Source organism: Mesocricetus auratus, unplaced genomic scaffold (genome assembly GCF_017639785.1).
Source record: "Mesocricetus auratus isolate SY011 unplaced genomic scaffold, BCM_Maur_2.0 Super-Scaffold_100043, whole genome shotgun sequence".
NCBI classification, from domain to species: Eukaryota; Metazoa; Chordata; class Mammalia; order Rodentia; family Cricetidae; genus Mesocricetus; species Mesocricetus auratus.
In genome coordinates, this window is record NW_024429220.1 from 5,770,902 (window position 1) to 5,798,384 (window position 27,483).

The following is a 27,483-nucleotide window of genomic DNA, read 5'->3' on the forward strand; positions in this document are numbered from 1 at the left end:
TCTGAATGATGAGATTAACATGCTCAGATGTCTACTTACCCCCTACATTAGTGTGTATGTATTATTTATGAATAATGAGATTAACTGATGGTCAGATGTCTACTTACCCCAATGCATTAGTGTGTATGTATTTATTTACAAACAAGAGCATTTTCTCAGCTATTATATTAACATCAGAATCAGGAAATTAACTTTAATACACCAGTGAGGTCTAAATTCACTCAGATTTATTCATTTGGGCTACTAGTGCGTTTGACAGGACAAGGGCCCAGGCGAAGGCTGTGTGGAATGTTTATCGTCATGTCTTCTTAGGGTCCTCTTGTTTGCACAGCCTGTCAGTCTTTCCTTGGCCTTCACAGCCTTCCTCCTTCTGGAGATTACACTTCAATTATTATGTGGTGTGTCTCCTGCTGGGTTTGTGTGATGTTCCCTCATGATTACATCCAGGCCATTTGTTTTTTCAGCTGATACTATTCTGGAATGACCATCTATTCTGCACTGATAGTGTTCACTTGACGAAATGGCATATTCCAGACTTAATAAGTATTTTGGAAGTTAGGCATCCTTTTCCTCATCAAACTTCCAGTTGATCTGTGTGGTGTACGTACCCTTATCTCTTCCTGCTGTTGGCTTCCTATTTCACCAGGTCATAGCGTCTTCCTGTTGTTCTTAATGTGCTCACTCAACAGATCCATTCCCAGGTAAGACGCCAGTCCTCGAGGTTAGCTGCTGCATGTTCTCCAAGATGGTTCTGTAAGGGGCCTCACATCCGATTTCCTAGTCTGGATCCCTCCTGCCCTTCCTACCCGATTCAGATAGCCTCTGATGCGACATCGTATGCTGGGGACATACCCTGGCCTAGATTCTTTCTTTATCCTGTTTGAACTTGCTGGCATCTAGAATGTTGACCAACACCTGCTCTCAGTTCTACCTGCGCAGACTTTTCCTTGCCTGACCCGATGGTTTCAGGAGGGGCTCATTCAGAAAGAGAAGGGGAGGGAGCGAAGAGTAGAAAGGGAAGGAGGAGAATGGAAATTTGTGTAAGACACAGTAAGCAGACTGGAAAATGATATATTTTAATAATAATCAGATCAGCCGCTTAAAACGGAATGATAGACTCTAAACACCACTTTTGTTTTTATCGAAAATAGATTTTTTTCATAAACTATATTCTGATTATGGTTTCCCTTCCCCCAAACTCCTCCCAGACCCTCCCATCTCCTTACCCACTCAAATCTACACCCTCTCATGCTCTCTCTCATTAGAAAACAAGAAAGCATCTAAGATAGATAAATAAATAAGATAAAATAAAAGAAACAAACCAGAATATGACAAAACAAACAAATGTGTGTGTGGGGTAAAAAAAGCACAAGGCACACACACACAGAAATTCCATAAAAGCACAAAATTGCAAACCATATTATATAAGCCAAAATGGTTGAAAAGTTCAAAAGTGTGCAGAACTTTCGGGAGGTATCCTTTTAACCCCCATCTTCCTTTTGATTTCTAGGATGTAAGTATGATGGTTGAACGGTCACTATCACCTTGACCCATGAGGACAAATGTTTAGTCAAAGTCTGATAGAACACGAGCTAAAATGAGCTCAGGCCCTGGGGACTGCAGGAACCTGCCCTCTGAGCTTTGGACTACCCTCCCCCAGGTGGGTGAGGAATAAAACCTCTGCGTTTCATTTATGGTTAATTCTGGTTTTTATTAACTCCTTGGGAACTCAGCTCTGAGTGCCAGTCCAACATCAACCAAGAGGAACTGTTCCCTCCTGACTGGTGCAAATGGGTTTTGGAAAGTCATAGTGACTACCTTGGTAAATATTTACTTCGTAAATATATTTTCTATTTCTATTAAGAGTAAATTTCAGTCAGGCTTGGTGGCTCACGCCTTTAATCCCAGCACTCATGAGACAGAAACAGGTAGATCTCTGTGAGTTCAAGGTCAGCCTCATCTACAGAGCGAATTCTAGGACAGCAAGGGCTGTCAACAGAAAATGTCTCAGGAAAAAAAAAGTAAATTTTAATAAGAAAGCAGCATTCTTAATACCTACATAACAAACCACCTCATTGTAAAGGACTATTGTATTTTTGGTCCAGACTTTAATTATTTTCTAGGCAGTGCAGATGAATTTTGTCATGTACTATCTAGAATCTAATGTTTTTAATTGACTTCTATGAATTTCAAGAAGTTCTTGACCATACTTTCAAAGGCATAATTCCCCAAATGCCAAGTTTGCTTCTGGTTTTTAAAGTTTATCTTATTCAGTACATATGAGTTTATTTAAAATACGTTCTTTTAGACCTACCCTTAAAGAAAACTGGCTCTCTCTTCCCAGAAGTCATCAGCTGTCAAGAGTTCATGTTCCCTCCCACTCCTATGCTGGCGGTGTTGATGGCCTGATCTTTTAGAGGTCTTGTGCAGCCAACCAGCGCTGCTGTGAGAACAGCACCCATGCATGTCAGGGAGATGCTGTTCAGGCTCAGTCCTTGTGCCCTCTGGTTCTTACAGTCTTCCCTCAATGGTCTTTAAGCCTTGGAGGGAAGGGGCTGATTGGGTTCCAAGACTTGGGGAAACCATCTCTGAGATCCAAGCCAGAAAACAGCCTGCACTCTAAGACAGATCCTCAGGGTAATTCTGGTACCCATACTTGTGAAATCGCAACTTTGAGACCTAAGTGAAGAAAACATTCTTCAGGTTATTAATACAACCATACACTCTCCCAGGCGCCCTCTTCAGCCATTGGTGGGGCAGAAGAGGCACCTCAAGACTCAAAACTGAATTTCAATATCTCAGAAATCTACCTCAGGTGCAATTAAATGCGTTAGCAATGACACAGTAGGGTCAGGAAGGCTGCAGTGTGAGGAGGAGGCTCTGTGGAGCAGGGCTGGGCTCACCTGGGAATTGTTCTAGGCAGGAGGAGAGTGGGAACATCCCACAGGGTCTAGGAGTTCAAGTTCTAGGTAGAAAGGGCTCAGGGTTGGGCAAAAAGACCAGGCAGTTTTTTTTTTCTAGGGCAGTAAGTTGTTGGTCTTCTTCCTTGAGATATGAGTTTTGTTTTGACACCAAGTCTCTCTCTCTCTAGCCCAGGCTGACTGTGACCTCGAAGCTATTCTCCTGCCTCAGCTTCCCAAGTTCGAGGATTGTAAGCATGTGACACTGTGTACGATAAGGCTGTTTCAGTTTTAGCAACAGTAATTAATAACCAGGAGTTGACGTACAGGGTGGATGACATGTCACAGGGCCAAGCATACTACGGTGAATTATTTGAGCAGAGTAAGCCCGAGTGCTAGATTATGAAAACGCTGGATTTACTTGTAGAGGAACCCTGGAAGAACGAAAGTGCCCACAAAGCTCTTCAGTGGCCATTCCACGACAACCAGCTTCCTCAAGCCAGTTAGTTACTGCAGGGACGGAAAGACAGAGAACCCAAGCTGGCAAGCTAACCCTCCTCCTCGATGTCACCACACAGTTTACATGCTCCCTGCTGCTGTTTATTACTGAAACGCTACAGCTAAAAACACGGTAGCCTGCTCAGTAGAACTGGCCCAAGACACCAGGGGCTTTTGTGGTAACCCTGGATCTCCTCCAGTGACCCAGCCCTAGCTAAGTGGTGGAAATGACCTGAGTCTGGAGAAGGAAGCCTGGCCCGTGTTGATGATCGGTCAGGGAGCCGCAGGCTAAGCCACCCGGCCGGTCGTCAGGGCCTTGCTGGCACAGGCTGCAGCCTGGGCGGGGCGGTGCTCGGGATCTCCAGGCTGGACCGCCCAGAACCGAAAGCAGCTGCGGGGAAGCGGGGAGGAAGGAGAGGAGGCTGCAGGGCTGGGAGGTGGGCGCCGGGCCCGGAATGTCCGCCCGCCCGGTGCTTGCAAAGGGCCATGGCTCTGCGGCTGCTCACCCACTTCGACGTGCGGGCGGACGTGCTCCCGAGTCTGGCGGCCGAAGCAGGCGACACAGGTGCGGGGCGCTCGCCCTGGAGGGGGCGCGGGCCGGGTGCCAGGCATCCGCCGGAGGTTCCGGGGCTCTGTGGAGTGGGCACTGTCCCCGCGGGGACGCATGGGGCTGCCCCGCCTAGACAGCGGCACCCGATGCGTGTCGCCGCGAAGTGGAGGCGGGAGGCAGCGGGATGGTTCGCCCTCGCCTGACCCCAGGGCTCAGCTAGGACCAGGAGAGCCTCTAAGGGTAGGGTGACCTAGCGTGGTGGTCAAGAAAAGGACCTTTAAAGCGTCATAGCCATCGCATCGCTTGTCCCAGCGAGGATGCTGATCGTTCCCAGAGCCAATCTGTTTGTAAGAAGGGCAATCCAGTGGTTTAACTCGCTTCTTTTAAAAGACGTTTGCTGCACATCTATGGAACAGATTTTGTATTCCCGGACAACTCTGGTGCTTCAGGGAACATGCCCCTCCAGGTGTGTTGCAGAGACAGAGACGGCAGGGTGTCCTTTCATGATGCACGGGGCGAACTGAGCGTCTGCAGGGCTCCAAAGGCATAGCAGCCGGCTCTAGAGCCACCAAGCACACACCCAGCACCCGCCCCACCCCACGCCTGGGCCACAGGCAGCAGGGAGGATGCTCAGCTTCTTGCTCGAGCCTCCCGGTCATTTGGAAGTCGTTCCTGACGCTGAGGCTCTTCTGGTGAGGGAGTGGAAAGTGACTTTTGTGCATTCCCAGAATTGGTCCACCTGAAAGAAGAGGGTCTGTAATTTCTTAGTTTTTCCTTTCTTTTTAAAGGCCGTAGATAAATAAGGATCTTCAGGGCTTACCGGCACCGCTGGGTCTCACCTTGTGCATCGGAGCTGTACCTGCGCTGCCGGTGTGCTCGCCTCTTTCTCTCTCTGGTTTGCCTTAAACTCTACACACTGCCAGTGGATTACAGGGGGCGGCAGGGGTGGGGGTGGGGTTGGATTGAATTACCCATGCATACAATTTCTTTCCTCTGAACTCTGTGAAAGTTATATCTATGTGATTTCTGTGCTTAGCACAGGAACATTTGTAGATTCCTTTGTCTCTGCACATCACAAACAACTTTATAACTTTGGGAAAGTGTGTGGCTTCCTCTCCATTTGCGTTTTAAAGCTTTTGAAGGTTTAACTTTTTGAAATATAAGCAACTCCAAGTCTGTTTCCCACCACAAAAATGGTCCTTTCCCAGTTCCGCTTTGTTTTGCTCAATGGCAGGAGATTGCAGATTAGAAGCTGGGTGAGTACAGGGTGCCACCGTCTTCCCCGTTGCTGTAGTGTGTGCCCAGCTGGGTTGGGCTTCCTTACGTCTTTCACTCATTTTCACTCGCTTCCATCCAGCGTGAAGAATTAGAAGCCTGTGTATTGGTGTTTGAGTAAAAATCTAGGGTTTTTTTTTTTTTTTGGCATTGTATTTTGCTGTTTCTCAGGACACTGTGGTAATTTATTAGTCCTGTGATTCCCATAGTCTTATTGCCTTTGATAATCACCACTGAGTGGTAGCTTAAAACAAACAAAACTTGGGGCGTGATGAAATGCTTGCAGCACAAGCATGGGACCCAGGCTTGAGGCCCAGCACCCACAAAAGGGGCAGCACATGTGTACTTCCAGGGTTGCTAAGACAGAGGCAGCAGGACCCTGAGGCTTGCTGGCCAGCCAGTCCAGCTAAATTCCTAAGAGCCATCAACATAACACAGGCACATGAGATGGGACCACACACACAGACACACACACACACACACACACACACAGACACGCATGCACGCACGCACCTCAGCCTTTGCAGCAAAACCTGGAATTAGACTTTACAGTGCAAGCCATTACTAAACATGCTTATGCAAATTAGTTACACTACCAGTGACTAGGTGTCTGCTTCCTCCACACTAAACTTTTAGATTAGGGAGTCTTAATATTCTCCCAAGTTACAGCCATTTATTGATTGTTGTGTATGTGTGTGCATGTGCATGTGTGTGCTCAAGTGTGTGTGCATATGTGTGTACACTTGTGCTTGAATATGTGTGCATGTGTGTGCACATGTGTGCTCGAGTTTGTGTGTACACGCGTGTGTGTACATGTGTGCTCAAGTGTGTGTATGTATGTCACAGCACACACGTGGACATCGGAGGACAACTTTTTCAGAGGGCAGTCCTCTTCTCCCAGGCTGTCAGGCACCTTGGTTGCTGAGCACCTCACTGGCCCTGTTATATTTTTACATCAATGAATTGAAGACTTTCCAGTGACACTAAGCAATTCTCATGAAACGTGACGTATCCTTGCCAAAATAGCCAGTGAGCTTGGCTATACCCACCAGGGAACATTGGTGGCCGTAGGTTAGCAGTATAGTCAACAAGGGCTTGTGGGGTAGGAGGCCAGATATGACTATTGTGTCTGCTCTTGATTCTGTGTTGAACTTGGGAGCATGGTCTGTCCTGAAACAAAATGAGAAATTAGTTACTTAAAATGCTGTAACACGTGTTACCTCTGAATAGTGACTTTTTAAAAGCCTATGCACCTACTATCCAACTACAGAGTGAATAATAGCAGAACCTTTAGGCTTTGTGTGCAGGAACCTTTATATGATTCTTCATCTTAATCCTCCAGAAATGGCTACCTAAGTATTTATATTGTAACATTCTTCTCATTTTATTAGCAGCTTTAAGCCCATTTTTAAAATCTGAATTTCAAGTAAATGAAAAGCATGCTATACTTTACTTCAATGTCTTCTCAGTATTGTAAGATGTATTCAGGTCTAATGTTTACACGGAAATCACCATTTTTCACCAGACACAGCATTTCATAGTGTGGACTATCCTTTCAAAGAAGAGCTTTCCTGGGTGTTATGAGCATGGTCAGCTCCTTCAGGGACGGACTAGCTTGGTTTCTTCAACTGCCGGCATCTGGGGAGGCATCACAGTAGTTTATGAAAGGCTTGACTGTTTTAATTCATGTGAAACTACTCTGGCAACCAGGTTGACTTCCGGACCCCCACCCTAACCCCGCCCCGCCCTGGGCAGGCTTCAGGATAATCTGAGGCTATTGGTCCTGCCTGGGTGCTTGACTCCTCCTCCTGCCGGAACCTTCTTCCTTCTGTCTCTTACAGGCAGGCGTAATCCCACAGGAGGAAGCATTTCTTGGGAAGCTGCCTCTGGAGAGGCAGGGGTGACATTTGGGAGGCCCCGAGTTGGCCATTCCACTTGGTGTCTTTACTAAGCTCTTGTATGGCTCTGGGACAGGTCTAAAGAAGCACAAATTAAAGTGTTGTCAGGGACCATCTGTGGAATTCTAGAAAGAACATGAATTTTCTTTCCTGCGCTTCCCTCTGCTTTGACGAGGCTCGAGTTTGTGACACACCAGATTGATCTTAAATCTCATATTCTTTGCACGGAGAGGGATGTATTTTGCCAGGCCACTGACTTGAAAGCCAGATTTTCTTTATTCCCTCTCGTATAGCATCCTGCAGACTGACCTGGGCACGTGAGGGTGGCCTTAGTCTTGTTGTTTCCTGTTTCCCTCGCTGCTGTCCTTGCTGTTCACGTTTCCCTCCCGTGTCCCTAGCCTTCTTTTTCTGATTCTGAGTTCTCTTCTTATTGATTCCTAGCGAATTGCCTCATGCTGGCTCCTTCTCATTTCGCAGACACTGCATCACAGTGTTCCTGATTTGGGACTATAAAAGCTGAACCCGAGAGACTAGATAGATAGTCCACAGACTAAGAGAAGTCCTGGTTCACTTCCCTTTGACCTGTGTGTTGGAATCTGGCTCCCAGATTTTTGTAAGACTGTGACTCCCCTGTCCAAGTGCTGTCATTAGGATGACAAGATTATTTCAGTTTTTGTATCATAGCAGTTTGGACTAACGTTTATACATTTGTCAAACCTCTTCTGGTAACATGAAATCACTCCACTTTAGCAAGGAATGGTTGAAACGAACAAGACTGTTTGGGAAGCCATAGTCTGTTTCGCCTTATCTCAGACATCACAATACTTTGTGTGTTTCAGATTTTCTTTAGCAAGCTTACCTCTGCAAGTAACTTCCTTATCAAAATGTGTTATTGTGATCCCAGAGTGTACTGAACTGTAAAACTAAACCATATTTCCTCATTTGGAACTGCTAAACTTCCTCCTCCGGACTTTCCAGAGACGCTACTGGGGGAAGAGTCAGAATGAATAAATAAGCAGACACATTACAGAATGCTTCTTAGAGAAGGGTGTGTTCAAGCATGAGCACAGGGAGGATGGGGCAAGAGGTGAGTGTGTGGTGAGACATCATTCTAAATTTCCAGTATTGCCAAATGCATCCATTTCACACACCCTTGAAATGAAAGCCACAAGTCCAACTTTGGTTAGCTCTAGCTAATGTGCTCACAAAGACATTTTTGTTTCTTTCAATCCTGTGTGCTGTGGCTGCACCATGTTCTGGTCAAAGTTCTAGCTATGGTAGCTAATAAATGTACAATGAAAAATATCTAGAGGAACTTGACACACGCAAAAGAGTGGTCTCCACACTAGTCTCTTAAAAAAATCAGGTGGTGGCGGCCCATGCCTTTAATCCCAGCACTCCAGAGGCAGAGGATCTCTGAATATGATACCAGCCTGGTCTACAAGAGCTAGTTCCAGGACAGACTCCAAAGATACACAGAGAAACCCTGTCTCGGAAAAAAAATCGGAATATCTTGAGTCAGTAGGTGAAGGCACTTGCCTCCACGTCTGCTGACCTGTGTCCCCCAGGGTGCAAGGAGGAAACCAACTCCTATATATAAGGCGTCCTCTGCCACACGAGTCTCCTGCTCTCATTCTCACTTCCTCCCTCTCTCCCTCTCCCACACCGTCCTCACACATCGAATAAACAAATAAAATGAGTATGTATTTTTAAAAAGGAGAATATCTTGGTTCTTGCTTGGAGCATCAGCGTTCCTTTAAAAACTCCCCAAATGTTTCTAATACAGGCAGAGCTGAATGCCCATGGTGTGTATATGTACTTATGCATGTCTATATGCACACACACACACACACACACACACACACACACACACACGATAATTATAACCTGTATTTGGTGGAGCATTTCTCAGTGGTTTAAAAGTAGATGCTTGCCAAAATTTTTTTTCAAGACTTCTTGTAAAGGAATTTCTTATCTTAGCTGAAACTTTAAGTATACTTTTGTAAAGGTCTGTCCCAGCATCCTTATACTCTTGAAAGAAAAAAATTCTCAAAATATTGACACGTTGCATTCTGGAAGCTTCGCGTCATTGCAAGATGGGAATGAGCTTGCTCAAAGCACACCTCTTCAGCTGTTACAGAATGCTCTGCAAGGTGATTAATTCATCTTCCCGTTACGTCTGACACAGGGCACAAGCTCACTGTTCCCTTTGTCCCTTTGTGGTTTGAGATGACCCTGCACTGTTTCCTCACTGTGTGGGATGGGCCCGGGGTCCTCATCTTGCTGAATTCAGCTGTCCTTTAAGTGCGATGGGTCTGTAAAACCCGAGCCCAAGTGTGTGTGGTGGAGATGAGAACACACTGGAAAGTGCTACTTGGCAGTCAGCTGACTGAAGCTCGTTCTGCTGTAAGCCCAAACGATTATGCATACATTTTAAATCAGTGGGAAGGGATCCGACAGTAGAAACATGTACCTGCCTATGAACCCCACTTCTGCATCCTGGCTGCAGAACTCTTACACAACCGTGTCTCATGACAGACAGGAAGAGAGGCTTCAGGGTTGCGGCCGAGCTTCTGTGAAATCTGCGCTTCCTCCCCGAAACCAGCTCCAGCTCTGGCGCTCAGTTCTCCCTTACCCTTGCTTCTATTCTGCTCTTCCTTTGCTTATTGATTAGAAGTGCAGACACAATGAGCTGTTGTAGGGTGCTTTGCATGCTTCATGTAAACATTTGAATTTTCCATAACCAATGTGATACTGTTTTAATGTCTGGATAGTCTATTTGTATATGAGCAACCAAGTTTAAGCAATTTAATTGTGAACAGCTTTGGAGGACGCTAAAAATACCAGTTAATCCTCAGTTAATGATAATCAAGAGTACTCTACACACCACTGTTCATTTAAATCCTTTACCTGTAGAATCAAGACTGTCCTAAAGACGGTAAATGAAGACGGGCAGTTAAACTTTAAGTTAAATGTTTTGTGTAAAGGTCTTTGTTCCTGCTCTAGAAGATGAACTTGTTTACTGGAGAGTAAATAAGACACGCGGCTCAGTCACTTTCCCTAGAGTAAAGCCCCCAGAGCCAGAGCTCAGGGCAGGAGAGGACATGAGCTTCACCTAGGTCCTCCGTGCTCCGAGGCAGTTGTGCATGTAGCTTCAGAGACTGAGTTCGTCAGTTCCAGAAACATATCGATCCAGTAAAGTAGTTGGTTTTCAGTGCTTTCTCACACCGCAATGCGGCAATGCGTGCAGTTGCAAACCTGTGCTTGGACAGCCTCACAGGAAATCCCCCTTCCTGGCTGTACCCTCTGCAGGGAAATGCCATCAGGTGGCAGATGTCCTAGGTCTCACACACCGCTGCATCAGGCCATGAGGTTGGCTCCTGGCAGAGACCTCTCTGCAGCCCCTTCAGGACGAAAGGGTCTCAGCTCAGACAGTGCTTTTCCCCTCCTCTCTTTCTCCTCCGGGGTCCTTACTACACAGAAACCTCTCTGGAGGTGGGGGTGGGGGGGTTCCTGATAGCAAGAGAAGAGCCGTTTTCTGAATAGTAACATCTGCGCTATCTCAGCATCATTCTCCAAACACAGTGTCCCGTGAGGCCGGCTGCACAGGGATGTCTGCGCTCTCTGGTTTGCCTGTTTCCTGGTGTGTACGTGAGTGCAGTGCGTGTGCGCATGTGTGTAGACACAGGCTAGCAGAGATGTGTCCTGCTCCACGGTACTCCATCTTTCTCGAGACACGGTGGGCCTTTCCCTGAAGCTGGCACTCACTCACTGCTATCCTGGCTGGCAGCCAGCTAGAGGGCCCATCTGAGTCTCCCGCTCCAGCCAGAGAGTTGCAGATATGTGCTGTATGCCTGGCTTTTTACATAGGTCCTGGGGTCTGAACGCAGGTCTGCATGCTTGGTTGGCTGGCACTTTGCCGACTGAACCATCTCCTCAGTGCCCTGCTTTGAAAACTCTTATTATTTTAATTTATTGTTCGAACACTTGGAACTCAGCCGAGCACCTGGCAGGGGTGAATCCAGCAGGAAAGTGTAAGAGTTTGACGTTGGTATGTAGCCTCAGAATGCATAGAGAAAAGCTACTATACAACTGAAATAATTTCGATATGACATACAGAAGAGTCTATAACAAGAGGTCAAGAGGGCATAGCCCAATGAGTGTCTCCACAGCTTCTCAGTGTGCTCAGAGCTCGCCACCCCCTCGCCCCTCCACTTCCTTGACTTCTAATGGGACAGATTATGTTTGCCTGCTTGTAAACTCCATATAACAGAGACAATAGCTTACAGTTTTTATCTTGATTTCTTTCAGGAATACTGTATTTGTTGGATATGTTAAAACCATTTTCTGAATATTAGCCTTCCATTATATATTCCAGGTGTTTTAGAAACAGCTTATGAGAGTTTACGTGTACTAAACATTGAAAGAAATGGAAACATTATTTATACCTATAAGGTAAGTCCATGTTGTCTTCTTATTGCAGTAAATATGTACAACATAGAGTTTAAAGTTTTAGCCATTTTTATTAGTCTTTTATAGATTTTTTTTGAGACAGGATCTCAGAACGTAGTCACAGCTAGCCCAGAATTCACCATGTGCACCAAGCTGGTCTCAAACTCACAGATCTCTGCCTGCCTCTACTTCCCCAGTGCTGAGACTGACTTTACAGAATCTGTACCCCACTTTATTGAAGGGCAGCAAAGACTTGTTGGTACTTAACCTTTAAGTACCTTGACTTCTGTGTAGGTGATATTGAAGAGTGACTGACAGTCCATCTTAAGAAATATTTTCTCTTTGAAAAATCAGAGAAAACTACATATCTGAAATTCAAAAAAATTAGAATGGATGGATAATTTCATTTTGTAGAGGGGAAAAAAGGTCAAGATATTTAAACCTAACTAGTATGCTAAAATTTTGTCTTTGAGAAAATGTTAACTATGGCTACTGTGTACATACAGATGTAAATTTAACCGTAGTTGACACTGTGGGTGTTCAACAACATCTTTGGAGTTGCACATCTAAGGAAAATTTATTCTACTGACAAATCTGCTAATAGGGACACATGAAGGAATAATTCCAGCAGCTAGTGACATTTGTCCCACCATACTTTGTTTCCCTGTTGATTAAAACTTTATTAAGTTATATTTAGAGATTTTGTATTTAAAGATTCAATTTTACCTATAAGAATACTGAGGGCTTGTTCAGTTACAGTCTGCCATATTTATTCTCTTAAGGACACATCTGGAGGCTCATGCTGAGGCCTCCTAGCCAGTTCCCAGATCCTCTCAGCTGCTCAGTGGTGACCCATTGCCTCTCCAAGTCCCAGGGACTAGCTGAGTTAGATCTGGTCCTTCTGAATATACACAGCAGGCTTCCTTTAGTGTGCGTACTGCTAAAATGGTTAGAGTCATTTTAGGTTTGTTTCAAAACCTGTGACAACCTGATTTCCTAAACAATGACACTAATAAACATCTACTTAATTTTTAGGATAATAAGGGAAATGCTGTCTTTGGAATCTATGACTGCCAAACCAGACAGAATGAGGTAATTGCAGATTTTTCAGTTGACTCTATTTTCTTTCTTTCTGCCTCCTCTGTTTTTTAGATATACACTTCAGTTTTATTTTCTGAAGGCTTATATAATTTCATTTCTTCCCTTTTCCTATTTCTTTAGTGGTTTTATCCATGTTACAAAAAAAAAGTATAATGACAGCTGAACCAAAGTGACACACACAATCTTAGTTCTTTGAAATTTAACCTAAGTTGGCTCAGACTAATTTAATAATATTAAGGGGGAAAAATAAAAGTAGGAAGTCCATTGCTTCCCCCAGACCTGTGTGTGGCTCCTAGGCCTTTTTCATAATGACCCTTGGCTCTGAGTTCCGGTTCTGACTAACTTTCACGTCATTGTTTTTATTCATTTTCAGGAGCAATCCAGGTTTGGAGCAGGTTCCTTAATTTTCTCCAAAACCACTCCTGTTAGTTCCTGGTCAGTGTGGACAAGTTTTGTCTGATCGGGACATCAGGGTGGGAGGGTAGTCTGCGCTTACATATGAACAACCGAGAAATCAGATCTCAGTGGCCCGTGAACTTAAATGTCTTTCATTCATTCAGAGTTTCTCACAGGCTTCCAGTGTGGTCCATTCTCTTTTCCTGTCACCCACCCCTTCCCCCACAGCTGTTCACTCACTTGCTCATCTGTTTATTCTCTGATTCAGTAACCACACAAGCCAGTGTTCCGCTTGTGACCAGGGCAAAGCCTGTTGAAATACAGTCTCGGGGAAGAGGCAAGTAAAACGGGGGGGGGGGCAGTGCAGCCCTTTCCTTGGCTTCTATACGTTCTGAATTTTACCGTTTCCCAGTTCCAGTGACACTCATGAGCCTTGTCTCGTAAGTCATTCACCTAGAGTTAGTTGTCTCCAGCTTATTTATGGGTTTATTTACTTTGTGTGTGTGTGTGCCTGTGTGAGATTATGTGCATCACGCACTGCCCATGGAGGCCAGAAGAGGGCACTGGATCCCCTGGGACTGGAGTTGGGAGCCACCACGTGGGTGCTGGGAACTGAACCTGTGTCCTCTTTAGGAGCAGTCAGCACTCTCAAGTGCTCCACCATCTCTCCAGCCACCCTCCCCTTAGAAAGACTTTTATTTACGTTTGTTTATTTTGTCTTATGGACCTTGGGACTGAACCTGTGGCCATCGTTCATGGTAGGTGGGTGCTGCAGCCTTCCCTTCTTGGCGCTTTTTCAAGACCTACATTTGATGACACACATTTACCTTTGTTGTCAAATATCATTTAAGAAATATGAACTGAGGAAAATCCACTCTCCGCTATAGTTTTTTCTCTCCATTGTTTCATCTTCCTCCCTGGTGTTCTTTTTTATTTTTCTTTTTTACATTTTCTCGGTCTTTTAAGAAATTGTTTTAGTGACAGTATTTTAGAGTTGGTGCGCAGGTCATACATTCTCAGCTGTCTTTACCTGAGCATTTCTTTCATTTATTCGTTTTGAAGGTTGGTTTTTGTCAAGTATAGAATTCAAGCTGACTGGTATTGTCTTTTGGTTCCTGAAAAAAACGTCTTCCTTCCTCCCTCCCTTCACGGTCTCTCGTGGGAAACCTGTCTCTTCAATTATTCTCCTCCAGTATTTAGGGTGTCATTTCCCCCAACCACTTTTGAAGAAGTTATTTTTTTCCCTTTGCCCTCTGTCTTCTGAAAATTTACTTGAGTGCGTCCCTATGGGTTTGTGATTTTCTTTTCTTTCTGTTTCATTTATTCTGTCTTTCACGTCACGCATCTCCATCCCATTGACCCCCCCTCCCTTTGTATCCACCCTCTGCCCTTGCAACCCCCCCCCCCCCCCCGAATAAAATGAAATGTAAGAGAAAAAAGAAAGAAAACAAAAGGAAAACCAATCTTATCACTGGAAGCTGTAGTGTGACACCATGAGTCACACAGGACACCTTTGTCTATTCCTCTTTACTTTAAGCGCTCATTGCCAAGAGTCGTTGGTCTGGTTCGAGGCCTCTGGCTTCTTTTACGCTATTGATGGTGGATCCTCACTGGACTCCTCTTGGGTATCCTGTTGCTGCCCTGTATCGTGAAGATCCTGTAGCTTTGGGTCTGCAGGGCTGGTCCCTTCGTATGCTGTAGATCATAGATGGGGTGGATGTTGGCGTGGGCCAACTCGTGACCCTGGCTCTGGGCCTGGGTAGTTCCAGGGTTGCTCAGCCCACCAGCCGTCCCTGTCCTGACCACCAGGGTGATTTCTCCAGTTCACCTTTGCATCAGTGAGCGAGGGCCGGGGCCTGCTCTCCTGCTCCTACATCTCCAGGGTTGGCTCTCCCACACCGGGACTTTCAGAGTCAGCTCTGCTGGTTGCCCAGGTGAGGCTCAGGGGCCACTCTCCCTAGTGCTGCAGCTGGTGAGGGGCGGGGCCAGCTCGCCTGCTCTTATGACCCCAGAGCCAGCCCTCCCTCCCTCCATTGTTTGGGTTTTCATTCAGCTTCTTAGATCTTTTGCCCAATTTGGGGCAATTCACTCATCAGCCACCATGTCTTCAAACACTTAACAAAAGTTCTACTTTTCTCTTGTTTTGGACTTTAATTACATCAGATTAGTTAATCATCTTTGTGATACTCAGCGTCTATGAGGTCCATCTCCTTTCCCTTGGTCCCAGCTTATTTATTTTGTGTTGTTCAGATTAGATGTTTTTCTAAGTGTTTAATAATAATTTCTTTTCTTTTTTTTTCAAGAAAAAACTTTTATTACTTTTTTTTTTTTTAGAAAAGAGCTTGCTTCACATGTCAATCCCAGCTCCTTCTCCCTCCCTTCCTCCCACACCCCTCCACCATCCCCCTCAGCCTCCCACCCCATTCCCACCTCCCTCCACACAGGGGATATTCAGTCTGTCACTTCCCTCAGGGTAGGGTTCAGGCACTCCCCTAAGAGTCCAGGCTGAGAGAGCATCCCTCTTTGTGTTATGGACACACGATGTCTGTTAGTATTCGAGGGATAAACACTGATCCACTGTCCAGGGCCCCATAGGTTGGTTGCCCAGGCCTCCTCACTGACTCTCACATTTAGGGGTCTGGATCAGTCCCATGCTGGCCTCCCCGCTGTCGGTCTGGAGTCCATGAGCTCTCCCCTGTTCAGATCAGCTGTCTCTGCTGGTTTTGCCAGCCCATTCTTTTCCCATTTGCTCTTCGCTCCTCTCTCTCTGTCACTGGGTTCCAGGGGTTCAGTTCAGTGTTTAGCTGTGGGTGTCTGCCTCTGCTTCCATCGGTTACTGGATGAAGGTTCTAGGATGGCATATAAGGTAGTTGTCAAGTTTTTTATCAGGGAGGGGCATTTAAGGCAGTCTCCACTATTGCTTAGCTTGCCAGTTGGTGTCATCCTTGTAGATCGATAGAGGTCTCACTGGCCCTGGATATTTTTAGTATGTTGTTATCATTTGATATTTTAAAAGTTGATTATTGTAATTTTCAGCAGTAAAATTTCTATGCCTTTTTAATGTATGTCCTTGTTAAGATTTCCATTGTTTTTATTCAATCACAATTTAAACTTCTTAATGAAGGCTGCTTTTTGTTTTCTGAAACCCTATCTGCTTTAAAATTTTTGCCACAACATCTACTATTTGCCACCCCCGTGTTTAATGTCTGTTTTTTTCTCACTCAAGCTGAAGTTTTCCTGTTCCTGGCATGACTCATAGTTTGAGTATCTCCCAAGAGACTCTAGGTCTTATTTAGTTTTCTGTTTTAGTGCCTCTCTGCTACAGAACTTGTTGAGGAATAAAGGGCACCACCCCACTCCTGCTATGTAGGAGTGAAGACTCAAGCTCCTTGACTTGGTTTCCTGTCATGACACTCGGCAAAGAGGGTCCCTGCTGGTGCTGGGTGGAGATGGGGTTTGTGGCTTCCTGCTAGTAGGTGTTAGGAGAGGTGGGGGCATAAGTCTTGGCTTCCTAGTCAGACCTTCTGACAGTGCCTCACTAGGGAAGGTCCAGGTCTCCTCAGTGCTGGGTCTGGGTGGATGTCCATAATTCCTACATAACTTTCTGTGTGTTGCAAGGAGGTGGATTTTTTCTTTTTCTTTTCTTTCTTTCTTTTTTTTTTTTTTTGAAGATAGGGTTTCTCTGCATTGTTTTGGAGGCTGTCCTGGAACTCATTCTGTAGACCAGACTGGCCTCGAACTCACAGAGATCCACCTGCCTCTGCCTTCTGAGTGCTGGGAGTAAAGGCGAGGAGGTAGATTTCTACGTTGTCTTGATTTCTACTTTTCCCACAGGAGTGGACAGTGCCTGGGGCATCTGGAGGGAGTGGGACCCTAGTCTTCCCACTCAGCCTTGTGGGTAAAGGGACAAGTGGGTCTGCATTTTCCCCAGACTGTTTTGCTAGAGTGGACTAGGCAGCACCTAACGGTCTGTCTTGCTAGATTTCTCATTTCTTTACCTGGGGGGGGGCAGTGTTTCTGTCTATTCCCGACATAGTTTCTGTCATAATCTCTTCTTTAGCTCAAGTCTAGAATATGTTATGCTTCATTTCTCAGAACTTGGAGTCCCCAGAGTCTGCACCCCTTCACCCCCTGGATGCTGTAGGCTGAACCCACAGACAGCTTTGTGTTTACGGTAGAACCATGCATCTAACTTGTGTTTTCTTTGCTCAACGTTCCAGGCTTCTTAGTTTCCTTTGTAGAGAATATTCAGGGATTTCAGTGGGAAGAACAGAGAGAAGTGAGACTCTTCATCTTGGTCTTGCCCTCTGCAGGTTGAAATGACTGGCTCTCCTCACGTGGTCAAATAGAAAGCAGCTCATTACCAACCCTTAAGTAGGCAAATTCTAACCCTTTCCTCCCTACCTTCCTCTGGTCTCTCTCTCCACCTCCACCCCTGCTAGTGGACCCTCAGAGCATGCAAGAGGGAATAAGACCTGCACTCGTGGGTTACAAGTATCTAACAGGCTTTCCTGGGAATCTGAGACTGTCCTGTTTCTGCTCATGTGGATTAGAACTGCCATGGCTTTGGGAACCAGAACTTGGGAGTTTCATTATGTGGAGGCTGATAATGTATTAAATCCAGAAAAATAAAAGAATAGGTATTTACAGTTCTGGTTTAAACCATTGCTAACATCCAGATCTGCCTTTTCCAGTTCCATGAGCCACTGTGTAACTGCTTCTTTGCAGAAACTAGTTTGGTGAATATTTTTTGATGTTTACAATTGAAGAATTCCATACTGTATTCCTTATGGCCCAGCAATTATTGCATAGGCTCGCAAAGACACGTTTGAGGTTTAATGTATCTCAGTGGCAGAGTACTTGCCCAGCTTGTACAAGCTCCTAGATTTGAGATCCAGCACTGGAAAATAATATACACAAAATATTATTTGGATCATTTTAGTACCTAGAAGTGGGAGCTAGCTTAAATTAATGCCCACTAATAAGTTATTTGGGAATAAATGCAATTGCTGAGGGTTAAACAGTCTTTTAAGCTGGGCTATGAGAAGGCTGACATGTCTTAGAAGGTAAAGTGCTTGCTGGACAAACATGAGTTCACATCCCCAGGACCCATGTGAAAAACAGCACCCGTGGTGCGTATCTGCAATCCCCAGTACCGGGAATGTGACAGGCAGGGTCCAGGGATTCTTGGGCCTGACTATCTAGCCAGATTGTTGGGTCATGATAGAAGAGACATTTGACCCTGACCACTGACCTTCACAGCACAAGCATAGGCATGTGTACTTGCATTATATATACATAACACACACACACACACACACTTAAATGTATACTGGCACAGAGGGTTCTCCAAAACCTTTTCTACGTGAAGAAAGGTATTTGATAGGGCAATACACTCCATTCATGTTAGAAAACTAAGAAACATAAGGGCACAGTATATATTGATATAACTTTAGAAAATCTGGAAGGCTACTGTACACATTACAAAATTACCTCTTGGAATGGACTTGGCATTGCCTGAGGTTTGAAAGGTTTGATGTTGTATTTGACAGCATTCACATCTTTTAAATATCAAGGTTACTCATGTGGGATTTCATAGTTAGAAGTATAACATACCAAAAATGTAGTGTGTAATCTATGATTTTTCTTACTTATAAATAAAAATCACTCAGAGCTAAGAATTTAAAAAGCAAAACTTTCAACAGGAATGTAGTAACTTCTTTATAAAAGAGTTTGTTATTAATTCTCTGTGTGTGTTTGTGTGGGTACATGCTCAGAATTGTCCAAGGAGGTATCGGATGCCCCTGGGTCGGACATAAGTGCAATTACGAGCTGCCTGATGTGGGTGCTGGGAACTGAACTTGGATCCTCTGCAAGAGCAGCTCATAGAGCTGAGCTATCTCTCTAGCCCCAAATTTCGTGTCTTCATATTAAGTCCACGCTCCCCTTCAGTAACTGTTTCTCGTGGAGATATGATGATGCAGTCATAGTGTGGCCTCGGCCCTCAACCCACACATCACACTTTCCATCTACACGACTGTTTATTTTCCTTAGCATTGTTGAAATGGGCTCTTTTGACCCCCACCGCCAATGTTGTCTAAGACAGGGTCCCACTCTGTGTAGCTCAGGATGGCCTCCAACTTGTAACCCTTCTGTCTCAGCCTCTGGAGGGTTGGGGTCACTGGTGTGCAAACATGACTGGCTTCTCTTGATATCTTGAACGTTTCAGACATTCATAAAAAGGAACGATTAAGGAAAGGTAGAAGATTCTTTAGTCACTTCTTTATACTTATGACACACGATGGTATCATAGTCAAGCGTGTGTCTAACTAGAGGTTTTCTCATCTCACACTTACAATGCTAACATTAGAGCTCATTATGACAGTGTACATCATCATACTAAGTCCCTCTTCATCCTCACAATAACCAACCCCACGAGATACCCTGACCACACCACTCCAGTGTTTCTCAGACCTCATAATAACATGAGATACACATTATAGTCCTCTGCTAACTACGATGGATAGGTAACATGAATAAGTTGTCCAAAGTCACCCAGTTGGAAAATAGCAGTCAGGATTTGACCATGGGCCTAGCTTAGTTTCAAAGTTTGTGTTCTGAATCACACTGTTTTGTTGTCTCATAGCTAAGTTTCAGTGCCAAATGTGGCATAAAATATTAAACATTTTCCTTGAAAAATAATCCAGACCATATTAGCGTAGACAGTTCACTGAGGGTCCTTTGGAAAATGTTTTGCTAAACAATTCGTAATATAGGCTGGGCATTGGTGGCACATGCCTTTAATCCCAGCACTAGGGAGGCAGAGTTCGAGGCCAGCCTGGTCTACTAGAGCTAGTTCCAGGACAGCCTCCAAAGCAATAGAAACCCGAGAAACCCTGTCTGGAAAAACCAAAAACAAAAAAAAACAAAAAAAAAAAAAACAAAACCAAACACACACACACACACACACACACACACACACACACACACACACACACACAATGCGTGGTATAAAGTTTAGTAGGAACTTAGCTTCATACAATTGTTGTTTGCTATAACCATCCTTTTTGGTCATTTTAATAGCATCTGTATACCTTTGAGAAGGACATGCAAGCCGTCAGCTGCTCTGTCAACAGCGAGAGAACTTTGCTTGGTGAGTTGAGATCTCATTGCTGAGGGGGTGGGGGTAGAATAGGGGGAAGAGGGAATCATAGGATCGAATACAGATCAGGCATCAGAGCGACCTCGAGTGATCTAAAGGGATAACACCAATTGGCAAGCTAAGCAATAATGGAGAGACCACCTCGAATGCCCATTCCTGATAATGAACTTGATGTCTATAACCATCCGGGAGCCTTCATCCTGTGACTGATGGAAGCAGAGGCAAACACACAATTAATCGCTGAACTGAACCCAAGGAACCCAGTGACAGAGAGAGAGGAGTGATGAGCAAATTGGCAAAGAATGGGCTGGCAAAACCAGCAGAGACAGCTGATCTGAACAGGGGAGAGCTCTTGGACCCCAGAGCGACAGTGGGGAGGCCAGCATGGGACTGATCTGGACCCCCCAAATGTGAGTGTCAGCGAGAAGGCCTGTGCAACCTATGGGGCCCTGAGCTGTGGATCAGTGTCTATCCCTGGTATACAAACAGTCTTCGTGTGCCTATAGCACAAAGAGGGATGCTCTCTCAGCCTGGACTCTTAGGGGAGTGCCTGGACCCTACCCAGAGTAAAATGACAGACTCTAGATATCCCCTATGTGGAAGGATTTGGCAATAGGGTGGGAGGATGGGAGGGGGGAAGGGGGAGGGGAGTGCGGGAGGAGGGGAGGGAGAGGGAACTGGGATTGACATGTAAAACAAGCTATTTAAAATTAAAATTAAAAAAAAGAGCTACATCTTTTAAGTTGAAGTGTTTGGATTTTGCAATATTTGATTATAACAACTTTCTGGAAAAATGCATGTTCTAGGTAAATCAAGTTTGAAATTGAGAATCTGTAGGGAGGGCACACCTACGGGAATGAATGCTTTGTGTCATTCAGTGTTACAGAGACAGGTCTTTAGAACTCTCATTTATTCCAGGTAGAAAACGATAAACTTGAACAAGCGGCCATGAGGAGCAGTTGTTAATTGGGTCTTTTTTCTTTTCCATTAGCTGCAAGTTTTGTTCAGTACACTAAAGAAGGAGTGAGGAGTGAGCTTCATCCAGGTAATGGAATTATTCTTCTTTTGTATGTACTGATAATAAAGACCTGCTGGACTAAGCCACATTCCAAGCGTTTCAGAAATGCCTTTATCTTAGAATAAAAAGACAGCAGCCATTTAAGCACAAGCAAGACTTAAAATTTTGTTTCTCAAGTAGGCAAGAAGGTGCAAAACATAGTGTAATGAAAATTGTAGACAATGAGATGATAATTAGCACTTGGATGCTAAATGAACATGGAGAATTTACTTGACTTCCATGGCCAGACGCTAATGTAAATGGAGGAAACTTATAGTACTATTAAAAATATGGTGAAATATTGATGAATCTCTAATGCATTGTGGATAGTCCATAAATACAATATAAAACACAATCTGTTCATTTACAAAAACCTATTTTATAGTTTATTAGCTATGTGGAATCTCTTCACTTTTTAAATTCATAACATATTCAACGGTGTTGACCGCGTATGGTCAGGCCCCCTGCATGCTGCTGGAGATATAACTTTAATGAAGGGTGGAGGTGGCTGTCTTCATGGAGCTTTCAGCCTAACACCAGGTTTCAATTACAAACGAAAAATCCCGTGGAAGAAACATGAAGTGTCAGGCTTGTGACATAGCTCAATCAGAGAACCCTGAATTCAGTCTTTAGAATCCATGTATACGTAGCTGGGTATGATGGCGCACACTTGTAATCTCAGTGCTATGGGGGTGGAGATAGGCCTTCCCCGGGGCACACTGGCCAGTCAGCTTAGCCTCACGAAATAAGGCAGACGGTACCCGAGAAAGGACACACACATTTGACCCGTGGCCTTCACATGTGCACATTAACGCGTGTGCTTGTACGGATGCACACCCACATAAGAAAGGAGAGTAAGATGTTTTCACTGCTTCAGACTCTAGATATCCCCTATGTGGTTAAATATTACACTGTGTCTGGTTTGTATGCCTGCATGCGTATGGGCTTGTGTGGCGGCCAGAGGACAACTCACGGTAGCTGGCTCTCTCCTCAGGCCGATTGGGTCCTGGAGATTGAATTTAGGACTCAGGCTTGGCAGCCGGTCCTTTGCCCGCTGAGTCATCTCACTGGCCTCGCTGTTTCCCGTGTTAGCACAGAAATATTTCAGTTGCCGAATGAAATGTGTTCAACGGCCACAAGGACTAGGGATGGGTGCAGGGTCTTGACCCCTGGGAAATACCAAAGGACGAGCCATAACTTAGTTTAGATTTTTGTTGCTGCAAAGGGCAGTTAAGTTCACTGGGGCCAGCTTTGCAATTGGAAGACTCGGCCCCCAGTGGCAGCCCCCCCGTGGGCTGCAGTCAGCCGGAAACTACCATTTTTCAACCCTTGCCCAGAGGCTCTGATTTTGGCCCTTGCTGTTTCCTTCCCAGGGGCTCCCCCGTTCCATTTACCTGGCATCCAGTCCTTCTTCTTGTTAGGATATTGGTGAGCAGGATGTCTTGTCTGAAATCTCATTGCTTATTCACTATGACGTCCACCCTGCAGTGACACACGAAGAACTATGCAAACTACGCGCAACCCCCTTCCCTCTCTTTGGCCTCACCGTCCCCTGTCTCTCTGGCCTCCTCCTCATCCCTTACACTCTATGGTCACTGTCTTCTGTCTCTCTGGCCTCCTCCTCCTCCCCTTACACTCTATGGTCACCATTCCCTGTCTCTCTGGCCTCCTCTTCATCCCTTACACTCTATGGTCAATGTCTCCTGTCTCTCTGGCCTCCTCATCCCTTACACTCTATGATCACCATCCCCTGTCTCTCTGGCCTCCTCCTCATCCCTTACACTCTATGGTCACTGTCTTCTGTCTCTCTGGCCTCCTCATCCCTTACACTCTATGATCACCGTCCCCTGTCTCTCTGGCCTCTTCCTCATCCCTTACACTCTATGATCACCATTCCCTGTCTCTCTGGCCTCTCATCCCTTACACTCTATGATCACTGTTTTCTGTCTCTCTGGCCTCCTCGTCCCCTTTACCGCTCTTAGGATTTGATGCAATACTCACCTCAAGGGGTGGCATTGGACTGGTTTATGTAGGGTGTGATCTAGAACATCAGTGTTCTGACCCCTAAACGAGGGTTTGAACCACGTAGGACACAGGCTGACAGGATGCGCTCGCTCCTTTGTCCTGAGAAGCTAGGTCACTGCCTTAGCTGCCGATCCACGCATGTCGGGTTTATGCTGTGTGGTCTGCTTCTTTTTGTCCCTTGTTACCTTTAGTATGAGAAAAGTTATCATTTCTGCCTGACTGTCATGCCTATAGTCAGTTCTTGCTGTGTTAGGCAATGCACTCCCAGAGAAAACTGAAAGTTTACAAAACTGAATCCTTTTCAGATGTGCTTGCTGGGCCTGGGGTTTGGGCACCTGTGGTGAGATTGATTTGCTTGTGTCTTTAAAAGCATTTGCCCGAGTAGTATTAGTTATCATACAAAGTAGCTTGAATCCTAACTCACCTAATCCCTACCACTAAGGTGAGAACCAGCCCTGTCTGTTCCATTCCAGAACATTCCCCTTCAGCTTCTCTACCAACTTCCTGCTTGTGTCTCAGGATCTGTTGTCTACATACAGCCTAGAGTCTGGCTGGAGGCACAACAGGGCAGTCCACAGTCAGAGGGCATCAGGCAGCTGAAGGGCGATTCTCCCCATTTCCAGTCTGAAAAGGGGTGAGTCTGAGGTGTCCTGAAGCCGGTTAAGGTTCCAGGTGGCCACCAATGTGCTGACACTTCATGTCCACGGTGTATGGCCTTTGGCGTACCATCCCCTCTCCCTCAGGTAAACGTCTCATGGAAGCAGGTTCTGAGGTGGGGAATCTGGTGTTTCCTTGTTGTTAGTCTATTTGGGACACGGAAACACTACTGGGTTAAACGGGAGCCTGGGAGAGGGGAGTGGGAATCACCTTTCCGACAGAACAGGACTAGACTACGTTTTGTAGATTCACTGTTTTAAGGGAGCTGAGGTGGAGTGGAGGAGACGGAGGTGAGGCCAGGATGGTTGTCTCCATAGCAGAGACTCTGACCTGACCTCCACTGTGAGCAAAAGGGGACCGTGTGGCTCTGGCTCAGGGTGAATCTGCACATATTTAGAAAACAGGTTTGTCTGGATTTCATGGGCACATGAGAAAAAGAAAAGTCATAAATGACTCAGCCTTTTTTTGTGCCAGAAGTGTGTGTGTGTGTGTATGAGAGAGACAGAGACAGAGAACAGGAGTAGGAGGAATTGTTTGGTTTTGTCTATCCTTGGTTTGAGATGTGAATTAGACACCCTAGAGATGTAAGGTAAGGATTTGAATATGAGTCAGAAGTTGAGGTGAGAGGAAGCTGGGGTTGGAGAAACACCTTTGAGAATCACCAGTCGTCACCACGTGAAGGTTTCTTTCTGTTCAGTTAAGACTTCAGAAACATGCTGGGCTTTGTGGGGAACCCCTTGTTGTCCCATAACTTAAGGGGTAGATGTAGGAGGACCAGGAGCTGAGTGTCATCCTCAGCTCTAGAATGACTTCAAGGCTAGCTTGGGGCTACATGAAACCCTGTCGCAAAAAAAACCTTCATCCTAAAAAAGAGGTTTCGGACGTGATGCAACCAGAAAGTACTATAGAATATGTTGTGTTTTGTCCTTTGAACAGATATTTGGAACTATTTCTTTCCTCTGCTCATTAGTCATTTTATTCAAAAAAGTTGTAGTCTTCTGCAAAGTGTTATTTGACATTCTCCTGTTTAAAATGACATATTTTCCCATTGCAAAAGAAACAAACTGTAACGTATTTCAAGTAACAGATTCTCTGATCCACACTTCCCAGCAGCCTCTCTCCTCGGTCACAGTATCTCCCATAGGAGCGAGGTCCAGGCTGAACTCAACGTCTTCTCTTGTGGCTACATTTGCTACCAGATACAGTAGATCCTCCTTGGGCAGCAACGGGGGTGGCCGCTTGTATGGGGACCCCACTGTCACTGAGACTCTGCAGTCTCCGTACCATGGGGACGGATAAATAAGTATTCCATAGAGCTGTGGCTTGGCTCAAGATCTCCATGTGAAGTGCACGGCATGTTTCCAAGAGACATTCCTGTCAGTGGTGGCCGAATCCCACCATTATGGCAGTTGTCCGGGTAAATGCCTGGCCTGTGCTGAATTGGGGTGGGGGGAGATTAGTGGAGGAAAATAGAGAATTTAAATGATAGTTGGTTATTTTATTTGTAAATATATAAATCCATGCCATAAATGCCTTAGAGCATTTCCTCCAAACACTGAGTTTTTCAGGCAGTTAGAGTATAGGTGTTTTTATGAGGTAATTGGCTGTCCATTTGTATTATCTAATGTCGTAATTTAGTTGCACATGTTTAAAATAGATTTTAGTAGGGAAGTTTGCTTTCTCCTCTTGTTCTCACTTTTTGCAGAATATTTTCGTCCTGTTTTTCTTCTTGACTGTCTTCGATACCTGTGTCCCTCTTATTCCTCGAGTCATGATTTAGTGAGTTCCAGAGGACCTCACTATCAATGTGACATGGCTTGTAGCCAACTGAAGAGGCTCGGTTGAGGGACTGTCCACATCACATTGGCTTGTGCCTGTGCCTGTGGGGCATGCTTCTGAACGCCAATTGATGTAGCAAGGAGCTCCGCACTGTGGGCAGCACGTTCCCTGGGCAAATGGTCCTGGGCTGTGTTGACTTTAGCTAAGCATGAGCCTATGAGTAAGTCAGCAAGCAGCATTCTTCAGTGGCTTCTGTCTCACTTCCTGCTTCCTGTCCCAACTTCCCTCAGCGATGGACTGTGACCTAGGTGTGTAAACCAAAACAAACCAAAACCAAGAACCAACCAAACAAGAAACCAACCTCCAAACCCTCCCTTCCTTAAGTCACTTCTAGTCATGGCATTTGTCGCTAGAACACTCATCTTTGTTTGCATCCAGTCAACAGGAACACAACCTTTCAACATTGGTGTCCTGTCATTAGGCTGTTTTGTTTTGTCATAAACTATGAGCACTCACCAAACATTTGACTTTTCATTCTGTAGTTTTATACTTGTGATTCAATATAATAGCTTGCCTGCGGTCTTGCCTTTTCAAGTGATTTGTGTGTTCAGAAGGATAGATGCATGTGTGTGTGTGTGTGTGTGTGTGTGTGTGTGTGTGTGGAGTGACATGTGTGTGGAGGACAGGATTTAACATTAGGCGCCTTCTTCTCTTGCTCTCCGTCTTACTCTGTTTGAGGCAGGCTCTCACTGAACCCGGAGCTCACTGATTTGGCCAGGTTGGCTGACCAATGAGTAATGGATCTGCTTGTCTCCACTCTGGCGTTGTAGGTGGACACTGCCATGCCTGACTGTTTTCTGTGATGTTCCAAATCTGAACTCATGTTTGCCCAGCAAACACTTTCCCCACTGAGCATTCTCCTCCAATCCCTCAAGGCATTTTCTTAGTTTCTAATAATAATTTTTATCAGTCTGTCATTGACTGACAGAAATATAACAACAAACCTGGGCAAGGTGATGCATGAAACTGCCTCAAAGGAGGAAAAAAAATCCAAAACAAAAGGTTGTAGACACTAAATAAGATGATGTTAAAAGAAAGGAAATCTCACACAGACCCCCAAACAAACAGCAAACAAACCAATCTCACAACACTGGGTGGGTAGCCCAGCATCCTAGAGGCTGAGGCAGGAAACTCATCCCAAATTCCAGGACAGAATCAGAAGCACGCCCTCCCCAGTAAAGCGAAGTAAAAAGCCCTGTAACCCCAGCATTCCCGAGGTACAGGCAGCGGATTAAGCATGTGAGGCCGTCCTCAGTCACACTGATTTGAAGACCACAAACCGGGGCTGCCCGAGACCTCTCAGGAAGAGAGGTAACAGGAAGTGCAGCTATCTACCTTCAGATGAGGAAGTCAGTCGGAAGCGGCCCGCAGGGTCCACAGGATGCCCTCCCTGTGGCTTGTCTGCCTCGCCATCTGCCGTGTCTGTTTTATAACCAGAAGTCCAGGCAGACAGAGCTGTGGGGAGTCTGGTGGTGTAGGGAAGTCACAAGATTCTTACAGCCTTGCCTGGTCCTGCAGGTCTGCAGTAAAAGCAGCTGTGCTCTCTGACCTGCAAGGACCACATTGTTGGCTGGGTGACTGGTTCTCCAGCCTGGCCTCTGGCAGTGGGTGGAGGGTGAGGAGTTTGGGAGCAGGCCAGCTGAGCCCTTGAGCCCTGAGTGTCTGCCCTTGGT

General features: G+C 45.5%; 1 protein-coding gene and 2 long non-coding RNA genes across 19 annotated transcripts in view; 1 reads left to right on the forward strand and 2 right to left on the reverse strand.

Annotated features, from left to right (window-relative positions):
- Window positions 1-212: 212 nt before the first annotated feature.
- On the reverse strand, window positions 213-5,957 carry LOC121135843. Its single transcript, XR_005872966.1, has 2 exons — window positions 4,769-5,957; window positions 213-4,687 (listed from the first exon to the last, which is right to left on the reverse strand). It is a non-coding gene; the product is annotated as an uncharacterized LOC121135843 (long non-coding RNA).
- Window positions 3,669-27,483, forward strand: part of LOC101826824 (gamma-secretase activating protein) — a 103,959-nt gene continuing 80,144 nt past the window's right edge. For 2 of the 16 annotated variants that reach the window (XR_005872960.1, XR_005872961.1), the window contains exons 1-5: window positions 3,669-3,963; window positions 11,500-11,576; window positions 12,609-12,665; window positions 20,154-20,223; window positions 21,224-21,277. Coding sequence is in view for 11 of the 16 variants with exons in the window: in XM_040735174.1 (XP_040591108.1) it covers window positions 3,885-3,963; window positions 11,500-11,576; window positions 12,609-12,665; window positions 20,154-20,223; window positions 21,224-21,277 (337 nt within the window). In the remaining 5 variants the exon portion in view is untranslated. The remainder of the gene's footprint in view (window positions 3,964-11,499; window positions 11,577-12,608; window positions 12,666-20,153; window positions 20,224-21,223; window positions 21,278-27,483) is intronic. The other 14 variants (XR_005872964.1, XM_040735173.1, XM_040735174.1 and 11 more) reach the window with 13 other exon arrangements.
- LOC110342906 lies at window positions 21,128-27,381 on the reverse strand. Of its 2 annotated transcripts, none has more exons than XR_005872965.1 (4): window positions 27,146-27,381; window positions 23,291-23,499; window positions 22,684-22,771; window positions 21,128-22,458 (listed from the first exon to the last, which is right to left on the reverse strand). It is a non-coding gene; the product is annotated as an uncharacterized LOC110342906 (long non-coding RNA). The 2 variants fall into 2 exon arrangements; XR_002385079.2 differs by having other exon boundaries at window positions 23,291-26,054.